Raw genomic sequence first — 13,653 nt, forward strand, 5'->3', positions numbered from 1 at the left:
ATAACTGAAGCAGAAGAACGAATAAGTGAGCTGGAAGACAAAATGGTGGAAATAACTACTGAGGAGCAGAATAAAGAAAAAAGAAATAATTGAAGACAATCTCGGAGACCTCTGGGACAACAATAAATGAAGCAACATTCAAATTATAGGGATCCCAGAAGAAGAAGAGAAAAAGAAAGTGTCTGAGAAAATATTTGAAAAGATTATACTTGAAAACTTCCCTAACATGGGAAAGGAAATAGTCATCCAAGTCTAGGAAGCACAGAGAGCCCCATTCAGGATAAACCCTAGGAAAAACACAATAAGACACATATTAATCAAACTAGCAAAAATTAAGTTCAAAGAAAAAATATTAAAAGCAGCAAGGGCAAAACAAAATATAACCTACAAAGGAATCCCCGTAAGGTTATCAACTGAGTTTTCAGCAGAAACTCTGCAAGACAGAAAGGAGTGGCAGGATACACTTAAAGTGATGAAAGAGAAAAACCTACAACCAAGATTACTCTAGCCAGCAAAGATCTCATTCAGATTGGATGGAGAAGTCAAAAGCTTTTCAGACAAGCAAAAGCTAAGAGAATTCAGCACCATCAAACCAACTTTACAACAAATGTTAAAGAAACTTCTCTAGGCAGGAAACACAATAGAAGAAAAAGACCCACAAAAACAAACCCAAAACAATTAAGAAAATGGTAATAGGAACATACATATCGATAATAACTTTGAATGTAAATGAATTAAATGCCCCAACCAAAAGACACAGACTGACTGAATGGATACAAAAACAAGACCCATATATATGCTGCCTACACGACACCCACTTCAGACCTAGGGACACATACAAAGTGAAGGAATGGAAAAAGATATTCCATGCAAATGGAAATCAAAAGAAAGCTCGAGTAGCAATACTCATATCAGATAGAATAGACTGTAAAATAAAGACTGTTACAAGAGATAAGGAGGGACACTACATAATGATCAAAGGATCAATCCAATAAAAAGATATAACAATTATAAATGTTTATGCACCCAACATAGGAGCACCTCAATACATAAGGCAAATACTAGCAACCATGAAAGGAGAAATCGACAGTAACACAATAATAGTAGGGGACTTTAACATCCCACTTACACCAATGGACAGATCACCCAAACAGAAAATAAATAAAGAAACATAAGCTTTAAATGACACAATAGACCACATAGATTTAATTGATATTTATAGACCATTCCACCCAAAAGTGGCAGAATACACTTTCTTCTCAAGTGCACACGGAACATTCTCCAGGATAGATCACATCTTGGGTCACAAATCAAGCCTCGGAAAATTTAAGAAAATTGAAATCGTATCCAGCATCTTTTCTGACTACAATGCCATGAGATTGGAAATCAATTACAGGAAAAAAACTGTAAAAAACACAAATACAAGGCTAAACAGTGCACTACGAAATAACCAAGAGATCATTGGAGAAATTGAAGAATAAATTAAAAAATACATAGTAACAGATGACAATAAAAACATGACAACCCAAAACCTATGGGATGCAGCAAAAGCAGTTCTAAGAGGGAAGTTTATAGCAATTCAATCTCACCTTAAGAAACCAGAAAAATCTCAAATAAACAATCTAACCCTACACATAAAACAACCAGAGAAAGAATAACAAAGAAAACCCAAAGTCAGTAGAAGGAAAGAAATCATAAAGATCAGAGCAGAAATAAATGAAATGAAAATGAAGAAAACAATAGCAAAGGTCAGTAAAACTAAAAGCTGTTTTTTGAGAAGATAAACAAAATTGATAAACCCTTAGTCAGACTCATCAAGAAAAGAAGGGAGAGGACACAAACCAATAAAATTAGAAATGGAAAAGGAGAAATCACAACTGACACTGCAGAAATACAAAGGATTATAAGAGACTACTACAAACAACTATATGCCTATAAAATGGACAACCACGAAGAAATGGACAAGTACAATTGGAAAAGTACAATTTTCCAAGACTGAACTAGGAAGAATTAGAAAGTATAAACAGACCTATCACAAATAATGAAATTGAAACTGTAATTAAAAATCTTCCAACAAACAAGAGTCCAGGACCAGATGGCTTCAAAGGCGAATTCTATCAAACATTTAGAGAAGAGCTAACACCAGTCCTTCTCAAACTCTTCCAAAACATTGCAGAGGGATAAACACTCCCAAATTCATTCTACGAAGTCACCATCACCCTGATATCAAAACTAGAAAAAGATAACACCAAAAAAGAAAATTATAGACCAATATCACTGATGAAAATAGATGAAAAATCCTCAACAAAATACTAGCAAACAGAATCCAGCAGCACATTACAAGGATCGTACACCATGATAAGTGGGATTTATCCCAGGGATACAAGGATTCTTCAATATACACAAATCAATCAATGTGATACACCACGTTAACAAATTTAAGAATAAAGACCGTATGATCATCTCAATAGATGCAGAAAAAGCTTTTGACAAAATTCAACACCCATCTATGATAAAAACTCTCCAGGAAATGGGCAGAGAGGGAACCTACCTCATCATAATAAAGGCCATATATGACAAACCCACAGCAAGTAGCATACTCAATGGTGAAAAACTGAAAGCATTTCCACTAAGATCAGGAACAAGACAAGGATGTCCACTCTCGCCACTCTTATTCAACAGAGTTTTGGAAGTCTTAGCCACAACAATCAGAGAAGGAAAAGAAATAAAGGGAATCCAAATCGGAAAAGAAGAAGTAAAACTGTCACTGTTTGCAGATGACATGATACTATATGTCGAAAATCCTAAAGATGCCACCAGAAAACTTCTAGAGCTCATCAATGACTTTGGTAAGGTTGCAGGATACAAAATTATGCACAGAAATCTCTGGCATTCCTATACACCAACAACAAAAAATCGGAAAGAAAAATTAAGGAAACACTGTCCTTTACCACAGCAACAGAAAGAAAAAAATGCCTATGAATAAACCTGCCTAAGGAGGCAAAAGACTTGTACTCAGAAAACTGTAAAACACTGATGAAGGGAATCAAAGATGACATAAACAGATGGAAAAATATACCATGTTCTTGGGTTGGAAGAAGCAATACTCTGAAAATGACTATACTACCCAAAACAATCTACAGATTCAGTGTAGTGCGTATGAAACTACCAATGGCATTCTTCACAGAATTAGAACAAAAAGTTTTACAATTCATATGGAAACACAAAAGACCCCAAAGAGCCAAAGCAATCTTGAGAAAGAAAAACAGAGTTGGAGGAATCAGGCTCCCTGACTTTAAACAATACCACAAAGCTACAGTAGTCAAGACAGTATGGTACTGGAACAAAAACAGAAATATAGATCAATGGTACAGGATAGAATGCCCAGAGATAAACCCATGCCCATATGGGCACCTAATTTACGACAAAGGAGGCAAGAACATACAATGGGGAAAAGACAGCCTCTTCAATAAGCGGTCCTGGGAAAACTGGACAGCTACATGTAAAATACTGAAATTAGAACACTACCTAACACCATACACAAAAATAAACTCCAGATGGATTAAAGACTTAAACGTAAGACCAGACACTGTATAAAACTCTTAGAGGAAAACATAGGAAAAACACTCTTTGACATAAACCACAGCAAGATCATTTTTGACCCACCTCCTATAGTAACAAATAAAAACAAAACTAAACAAATGGGACTTAATTAAACTTAAAAGCTTTTGCACAGCAAAGGAAACCTTAAACCAGTCAAAAAGACAGCCCTCAGGGCTTCCCTGGTGGTGCAGTGGTTGAGAGTCCGCCTGCTGATGCAGGGGACACGGGTTTGTGCCCCAGTCCGGGAAGATCCCACATGCCGTGGAGCGGCTAGGCCGATGAGCCATGGCCGCTGAGCCTGTGCGTCCGGAGCCTGTGCACTGCAACAGGAGAGACCCCAACAGTGAGAGGCCCGCCTACCGCAAAAAAAAAAAAAAAGACAGCCCTCAGAATGGGAGAAAATATTTTCAAATGAAACAGCAGACAAAGACAAAGGATTAATCACCACAATATACAAACAGCTCATGGAGCTCAATCTCAAAGACAAACACTCCAGTTAAAAAAATGGGAGGAAAAAAAAAAAAAAAATGGGAGGAGGACCTAAACAGACATTTCACCAAGGAAGACATACAAATGGCCGAGAGGTACATGAAAAGATGCTCAACATCACTAATTATTAGAGAAATGCAAATCAAAACTGCAATGAGGTGTCATCTCATGCTGGTCAGAATGACCATTATCAAAAAATCTAGAAATAACAAATGCTGGAAAGGGTATGGTGAAAAGGGAGCCCTCCTGCACTGTTGGTGAGAATGTAAATTGATACAACCACTATGGAAAACAGTATGAAGTTTCCTTAAAAAACTAAGAATAGAACTACCATATGACCCAGCAATCCCACTACTGGGCATATACCCTGAGGAAACCGTAATTCAAAAAGAGTCATGTACCACAGTGTTCATTGCAGCACTATTTACAGTAGCCAGGACATGGAACCAACCTAAATATCCCTCGACAGATGAATGGATAAAGAAGGTGTGGCACATATAGGCAATGGAATATTACTCAGCCATAAAAAGAAACGAAGTTGCTTATTTGTAGTGAGGTAGGTGGGCCTAGAGTCTGTCATACAGAGTTAAGTAAGACAGAGAAAAAGAAATACCGTATGCTAACACATATATATGGAATCTAAAAAAAAAAAAAAAGGTACTGATGAACCTAGTTGAGGGCAGGAATAAAGAGGTAGACATAGAGAATGGACTTGAGGACATGGGATGGGAGGGGGAAGCTGGGCGAAGTGAGAGTAGCATCTCCATATATACACTAGCAAATGTAAAATAGTTGGCTGGTGGGAAGCAGCAGCGTGGCACAGGGAGATTGGCTCTGTGCTTTGCGATGACCTAGAGGGGTGGGATAAGGAGGGTGGGAGGGAGGCTCAAGAGGGAGGGGATATGAGGACATGTGTATGCATATGGCTGATTCGCTTTGTTGTGCAACAGAAACTAACACAGTATTGTGAAGCAGTTATACTCCAATAAAGATCTATTAAAAAATAAATAAAATAAAATAAAATATTGGCTATATCCCCTGTGTCATACAATATATTCTTGTAGCTTATTTATTTTATATGTAGTAATCTATATCTCTTAACCCCATACCCCTTTCTTGTCAAAAGGGAATTTCTTGAAACTGAAATTTATTAACTCTAAAGAGAAGTTGCTGACTAATTCCTGTTCACTAATTCAGTGTTGTAGAGACAGCAGGTGGGAACTAGAACTCAGTAGTGTGGTTCACTATTTACTGACTCCCCACTGTTATGTGTCACGTAGCACTGTGCTAAGAACAGGAGGTGCAAATGTGTGTAAGAGATAGTCTCTGTCTTCCAAGAGCTTCAGGCTAATGAGGAGATGGACAGTAAAAAGATAATTTCAATATGGTGTGATTATATTCTTTGATACAGGTTGAAAAAAGGTAATACATGTTCATAGAGAAGGAAATCTGAGATTAGGGACCAGGTCTACTGACATAGAGTAAAAAATATCCAAAGCAGTGAATTTTTACCACTTGAGTCATTAAAAATTGGTAACATAAGTTGCAGTGCTTTTTAAAAGTATAGATTAAAATTAGTTTAGTTAAAAATTGAAATATAATGGCAGTTATTTAAAATTGATACAGAAATGAAATGTGTGTTAGGCTGAATAACTGTCTTATGAGGGATGCAAATAAATCACTAACTTAAATAATCATAGATAACTATGAAGGATTAAAACTAATTCCATTTTTTAAAGGAGAAGGGAGTTTGGTTTTAGCAATTAGAATAGTAACAAAACACTGAGGCAAATATTAATAGAAATATTTAATTACTTAGGGAATAAAAATAATGTGAATACTATGGGGTTGTTTTTTATATATTTATAAAACAACAGACAAACATGATTACTTTCCTTAGACATTACTAGATAAGTAGAGGAAGTCTGGAGAGTAAATCTAATTTATTCTTATTTTAGCAGAATACTTGGTAGTCTAATTTTACTTAAAAATTAATTTAAGTTGTTTTGGATATTTGCAGTATTTATTTGATTAAGAGCTGAGTGAAGTACAGTACCATAGAAAGCACAGATACAGAATTATATTGGTAATTTTAGACAATGAATTTAGAAAATAAAATTGCTAAGTGCTACCTATGCTGTGTGTGTATGTATGTTTCAGGAGAGATTTAAATTTTATTATTCTTTCCTCAGAATAATTATTCCTTACTTTTACTGATTAGTTTGTTACCTAAAAAGGGAAAATTTTGGACTAAAGCATTACTATCTAAAAGTTCAATAATATTCTTTTCTTCTTTAGATATTTGAATGAAGCAAAGATTTATTTTACATTGTAATTTTCATTTAAGTTGATGTTTAGGTGAAGGTGATTTTTTTAAAATAATGTGTAGCAAAGTCTGAGATGCATGGTAATTCTGTGTTTTATTTTTCAGAAAGAATTCTTTGTGGAACTTGGCTTAACTGCAGGGCAACTTGGTATAGATGACTCTACACAAGTGCCTCCTGGTTAGTATTTCTCCCATATGGCATATACTAAATGAAAATGAGAGTGAGGTTAAGGTTTATGTTGCCATTTCCAAATTAATCTAGTAACTTTTTTAATATCTGGCAACTAACATGCTTTTTGCCTCTCCTTGGTTACTATTAATTATTGAATAGAATCTTGTATGTTACAATTATTAGAGTTCAACTAGATATTTGTCTTTTTATTTGAGGGTCTTTAAAATAATTTTGAAAACTCATTAGACATATGTAAGTCATTTTGTTGGCAAAATTCTAAGAGAATGGCTCAATAAATTTTCATGAATTGGACACACCTAACTAAATTACCACCCAGATCAATAAACTGAAGCCCCTTCCTACCATCTTTCAATCTTTATCCCCTGTGTCAAGGATAACCACTATTTTTACTGTTCAGGTCTCATCTCTTGCCTCCTCACACTGTCCCTCCCCCTCCTGCTACTCCCATCCCCACTTCCACACACATGTATGTTCTCTCTCTAATCATACTTGAGAAACTGCTGCAAAATTTTCAAGTGTCCAGATTGATGGCTCTGCCTCCTCTAAATCTTCTGCATCATGATCATCACCATCACCATCATCTTTAGAGGATTTCAGCAGATCTTCAAGTTCCTTGTTGGTAAGGGTTTCTCTACGCTCTTCTGTGTGTTCCTCAACATTGTCTCCAATCATGTCAGAGAAGCCTTCCCCACCAAACTTCCCCTGCAACATTCAAAATACTACTGACTTCTGCATCAGTAGTGGAAAAGCCCCTGAAATCACTGATCGCCTCACTCCAGAACTGCCTCCAGCATGCATCGGCGGTCTCAGGACTTAAGGCATCTACAGCCTCTGCGGGAAGCAAAAATGCACCTGCAGTTGTGAAGCTCTTTCGTAAATCAATAATGCTGCTCAGTCAGGGTTAGCATCAGGGGCAGCACGAAACGTCCTGAAGGCAAGGTAGGTGTTAATTCACATCAGTGCGCTGCTGCAGGAGACAGGAACATCATGTCCACATTCTCGCCAGTGAAGCAGAGAGTGTTGTCAGTTATGAGGAGGACCTTGAATGGCAGCCCCTTCTCTTCATCCCTTTACTTCAGGAATGAAACACTGATGGAACCTCTCCAAGAACAAAATGGCCATTGCCCAAGCCTTCTTGTATTGCTAGAACATAGGCAGGCAATTTTTGGTTTTGTTCTTAAGGGCCTGGGGATTGCTTGCTCAGTAGATGAGGCCTGGCTTGATCACGTGACCTGTTGCATTGCCAGACAGCACCAGCCTAAGGTGATCTTTCCAGGCCCTGAACCCTGGGGCCTACTTTGCTGTCCTATGGATATAAGTACGATTGGACATCTTCCAGAACAAGCCCATTTCATCACAATTGAAGATTTGCTCTGGAAGGTAGCCTTTCTCTTCTATAAGTTTTTTGAGCTCTTCTGAGAACGCTGAAGCTCCCTTGGCATCAGCCAATGCTGATTCTCCCATGATCTCTAAGTTCTTGAGGCTGTAGCACTTTACATAGTTAGCCAGCCATCCCTTATGAGCCTTAAACTCCTTCATTCTCCTCAACCCCGTCACAGTAGTATTCACAGAGGCTAAGTGCTTTTTCACACATCATTTTGCCATGAACAGGGATATGCTTCTGTGACATGTCCTCCAGCCACATACTTGACGCCTTTGTGAGCAATTTGTCATGAATGAGAGACCACTTTTGCTGTTGTAGGGGCAGCACAAACACTTCCACAAATTTCAGCTTCTTTCTGCTTTATTTTGCAAATGCTCAATTTGTTTTTACTGACCTTATGGCCCACCTTGGCAAGAAATATGCCGCTTTTCAAAAGATCTAAGATTTTAATTTTCTTGTTGAGAGATAGCACTTAACGCTCCCTCTTAGCCTTTGAGGTATTGTTTAGCTTCTTAAAAAATTATTATTATTATTTTTAACATCTTTATTGGAGTATAATTGCTTTACATAGCTTTTGAGGGATTGTTTTGACCACTTAATTGCTCTTTAGGAGCCATTTTTTCACAGAAACAAAGGGTGCACACAACGTAAGTGACAAACGAGACACAAGGTGAACAATACTCAAATTCAAGTGCTGGAGACTGAGGATCCATGAAATGGCGGGAGACTACAGCAGGGTATGCCAACACATCAGTTCATTCACACAGATTCAGTGTAGTGCTTGGCACACAGCAAATTCAAGTTTTGCTTTTTTGAACTTTCTGGAATTTTTTTTCAAATGTTTTCAATCCGTGGTTGGTTGAATCCACAGACATAGGGGGCTGACTATTATCAGTAGTGCTTCTGTGCACATTCTTGTGTAAGTCTCCTGGTGCACATAGGTATAAGATGCGCACCTGAGAGCGATGTGCTGCTATCATAGGGTGTGCATATATTCAGTGTTAGTAGATGTTGCCAAACAGTTTTCCAAGATGGCTGTACTGATTCACACTGCTACCACCTTTGTATGAGAAGCTCATTTGCTCCATTTCCTTTGCATTTAGAATTGTCACTCTTTTTCATTTTAGCCATTGTGATGGGTGTGTATTTCATAATGGTTTTAATTGCATTTCTCTGGTGACTGATGTGGTTGGGCATCTTTTCATATGTTTATTGGTCCATTGGATTACCTCTTTTGTAAAGAACCTGTTCACAGCTTCTGCCTATTTGTATCAGATAGTTGTCTTTTTTAAATTGACTTACCGGGAGTGCTTTACATGTTCTAAGTACAAGTCCTTTGCTGGATATATGTATTGCAAATACAGTCTTCCACTCCGTGACTTACCTTTTCACTCTCAGTGGTACCTTTTGATGAACAGATGTTTCTCTGTTTTAATATGATCTAGTTTAGGAGGTTATTTCCATTATGATTGGTACTTTAAAAACAAATCTTTGTTTCTCCCATACAATCTTTTTAAATGGCATTGGTATAGTGGGATTTCCTATAAAGTATTAAGGCTTTTATTAGATTTGCTTTCATGGTAGATTAGAGTAGAAGTAGGGATTTGCAAATAAAGCTATCAATAAGTTTTGTTTTGTTTTTAGGAAAAAAAGTCAAAGATGAATGGACAAACATTTGTGTTGTGAGAAGATATTCTGTATTATTTTAACAAAGAAAATTAGTTTATCAATCTTTTCTTCTGATTAAATATATTTCCTTTTCATTTCTACAAACTTGAAATAACTTAGAAAAAAGATTTTTCCACATATAAAGATAAATATTCTTATAGTTTCCTGGAGAGCCATTCAGCTTTGAAAATAATTAAAAGCATCAACACCAGAAAACATTTACATAATATTGTTCTAAATGTGGCTGATTATATTTGTATCTAATAATTTTATTTATTTTATCATTTTTAGAGCTTTTTGAAAATGAGCATGTACGTATTGGGCAAAAAGGTAAGCTTTTGATTATACTTATTTTAATTTCTGAAAATGAGATAGTCTCAAGTAAATGTCTGCATCGTATACCCTCAACTGAAATTTAATCTCTGAGAAGCTAAAGACCTAAAAAGGAAAAAAATTTAACAATGTAGATAAAACAATGGGAATCTTTATAAAGAGGGGAAATGCATCAATTTGGCTTTATCAATAAATGTCAGGTAAAGAAGTACACAGATGGTTCACTAAAAAGGAAATGATAAATGCAGGCATGCATTTCTCAAGGATATTAGCTTAATCCATTCAACAGTAGAATTTCATTTTAAAATCAAAGAGCCAGGTTCTCTCTTTGATGTGCCCACACCCTTCTCATTAGTGTTAATAGGAATATGCTCCTGCATCAGGAGAGAATAATAGCTGTCACACTTCCCAGCGACCGTTCACCATGGTAGGGCTTAATAACTGAAGCAGCTGTTAGTGTTCTGGAGAACAAATTTTCCCCATCTTTTTAAGATTCTTTTCCTTATTTTTATAAATCCTGTTTTGTCTTTGAAATATGAAGTGCAGGTAAGTCTTGTGTCAGAATAAATCTTCTATGGCAATTATATTATCATGTTCTAAACTCCCTAGTTCAATTTTTCAGAATCCTATTTATTTAGAAGACTGCATTTGTATGATTTGATATTTTCATTAAACACAATTGCAAGTTATCATGTGGTCCCTTTGTTTCATTCTCATTTAGTGTAAGATTTTTTTCCTTTTTCTTTTAAGAAGAAAATATAAGAAAACAAAACTGTTTGACAAATATCAGCAGTTGTCTAGTATTTCTTCTTTTGTTTTTATTTTTTGGTTTTGTTTGTTTGTTTTGGACAGGGGCTTAATTTCCAGACTTAATAGCTAGTATTTTCATTAACATAAAGATGAAAACAAAAGGATAATATATTAATTTTGTGAACTTGACTGCTTATGAATAATTTTTGGCCTTTTTAAAAGGTTATCAGATCTTTTTGTTTTTACTTCTTTAAAAATCCCTCTCTTCTGTTGATTTTGGCAGATAGCTAAAATGTCATCGAATAGAATGGATATCTACATTCTTTAGAATTCTCAGTCATAATACTTCAAATAGTATACCACTTCCAAACACTAGAACATTCATGACTTAGTAGAATATGCATAAGAAATTTAGGGTTTCTGTAGCTATGACTTCATGTGATGATGAAATCCAAAAATTATTCTACATATGGATCACAAGTTTCACATCCATGGAGCTATAGTTAAAGCACAGTGAAATCAAGGTACCTACATTAAAAACTTTCACCTGATGGGGTAGGAGGTGGAGGAGCTTACGGCTTGAAACTTACAGGGCTGTAAATAAGGCCACATCAAAAATCTGAGAGTAAAAGAAGATTGTCAAGATATGATGCAGTTATGTTAGACATAAAGATGAAATGTTAGCTTCCCAAAAGATTTTTAAAGATTTCAATGTTATTTCTTACATTATGAATTTTCTAATGAGATTTTAATATACTTTTGACAGTTCTATCAGAACAAGATAGTGCTGCTGCTCAACAGTACATCAGACAAGGAAGTCCCACAGCACTGAGAGCTGAATTATGGGCTCTCATTTTGAATATTTCCAGCCAACCTGAGGTAAGAAGAAAAAGGGAAAAAGGATGGGCCAGATTTGATATTTGTTTTTCAAAGACCTGCATTCAAAGTAGAAATATTTTTTTCTTAGTCTAATATTTACTCCCTTTTTAATTTTCAAATTCACTGTAGTTTAGAGTTCTAAGATAAGATTAACATAAAATTTAATCACTGTGTGCTTAACATAGATGTTTTTGTTATTAATAATTAGTTGGATAGGGTGAACCTATACATACAACAGAACAATAAGTAAAATCTTAAGAAGTGGAGTCCACCAATTCAGATCAGTGAAGATGTGTGGTAGAACTGGGAGTTATAATAGGGAGCAATAAAGATGGACAGCTCGATATACGTAAATGACTACTTTGTCCCTACAGTTACTTTCAAAATATGCACGATTTTTATGGGTTTAAAAATTGACAGATTATGTGGGAATGTTATTTTTCTAAGTATAAGAACATCTTATTTTAGGAAATAAAATGAATATGAAGAGAAATCACCAACAGACAGGTAATAGATTCAACAAAGAAACAAGTGTAAGACATTGATTCTTTTTGAAATATTTTGGAGAATTTTTTTTTTTTTTTTTTTTGCTGAAGCCCACTGATCCTATAAATCATCTATTTAAAGATCTTAATAAATAGCAAACTAATAGTTCCCTAACCTAGCAGTTAAAAATATGGGTTTTGTTTAGAATCATATGACCTAGTTTCAACTCCTAGCTCCCTCAACTTATTTGAAATAAGTCATTGAGTGAGTTAAATTTCTTCAAACTTCAACTTACCCATACTTAGATATAGGTAATAATTTTTATATCCCAGTGTGGTTGAAAGAATTAAATGAAATCTATGTGAGTCTTTTATTAACACAGTACTTGATATAACAGGTCACCATTGATGGTAGCAATAGTAATTACATATTACATGTAATTATGTTATAAATTAATTATAATTTATAATAATGCAGTTTTTAAGAAAATCAAACATTATTAACATATATTATAAAAACTACACCTGTAACCTTTGCAAATTGTGTATGCATGCTTGTGTGTGTGTGTGTGTGTGTGTGTGTGTGTGTGTGTGTATTTTAAATCTCCCGCTCTGAACAGCACTATCAAAAATCACTTGCTTCCTTTTTGAAAGAATAAACCTTGTGATTTATTTTAGAGCAGTTTTAAACCAAATGATACTACTGATGTTTTGAGGTGACACTTTAAAAGTAACAGTTTACAAAACAGTTTTGAGTGTACGCTGGGCATTTTTTGTGAGTGTATCAACTCTTGTAGAAGAGGTAGTAGTTCTTGTCCTGACCTGTGTAGATGACCTACCAACTTCACTGATCAGGAGCTAAGTTAGCATGTCCTGTCTCTGCAGAGGAACTAACTACTACCATTTCAAAAATAGATTTAGAATCTTTCCAGAAGTATAGTTGTAGAATAAAAGTAGTAATCCCAGATAATGATTGTATAAAGTTCAAAGGCAGTTTTTACACTTGAATTCTGGAGTTAAGTTATCTTGATTTTCTATATTCAAAATGGCAAATCTGTAAATAGAAATTAATATTATCAGAAGGCAATCTTGATTTTATTGAATAAAACATTTTCTATCACTTACATTTATTTTCACTGTAAATGTGTGACCTGAACAAACTATAGCGGTTCCGAAATAATTGTTGTAGGTGGTACATTAGAGGGTGGAGGGGGAGAGAGCGAGAGGCAGAGAGAGGGAGAATACTTACTTCTTATGAAGAACACTTTATCAGAACTTTTTGTTCAATTACTTTCCAATCACTTAAAATAAGCTACACATACAAATGCATCATAGTTGAGGAGTTAGATAAATGGAATATTTCAAATTTCACACTCATAAAGCTATTTTTAAAATCTTACCTCAATAGAAAGACTTGGGATTTAATGCTTTAAGTTCCTAGCAGTTAATTTATTTAGTACTTTTACTAGAACATTATTTAACTTTGATTTTTTTCTCTTTTTAAGAAAATATGTGATAAGTTTAAAAGAATTGCTTTTATATG

General features: G+C 35.2%; 1 protein-coding gene across 6 annotated transcripts in view; it reads left to right on the top strand.

The window, feature by feature from the left end:
- The window catches only part of TBC1D19 (TBC1 domain family member 19), a 197,611-nt gene that overhangs the window by 81,615 nt on the left and 102,343 nt on the right, over nt 1-13,653 (top strand). For all 6 annotated transcript variants that reach the window (XM_073805135.1, XM_033856908.2, XM_019928045.3 and 3 more), the window contains 3 exons: nt 6,524-6,596; nt 9,955-9,993; nt 11,513-11,625. In XM_073805135.1, the coding sequence (XP_073661236.1) occupies nt 6,524-6,596; nt 9,955-9,993; nt 11,513-11,625 (225 nt within the window). The remainder of the gene's footprint in view (nt 1-6,523; nt 6,597-9,954; nt 9,994-11,512; nt 11,626-13,653) is intronic.

The sequence above is a fragment of the Tursiops truncatus genome, chromosome 5 (assembly GCF_011762595.2).
Source record: "Tursiops truncatus isolate mTurTru1 chromosome 5, mTurTru1.mat.Y, whole genome shotgun sequence".
NCBI classification, from domain to species: domain Eukaryota; kingdom Metazoa; phylum Chordata; class Mammalia; order Artiodactyla; family Delphinidae; genus Tursiops; species Tursiops truncatus.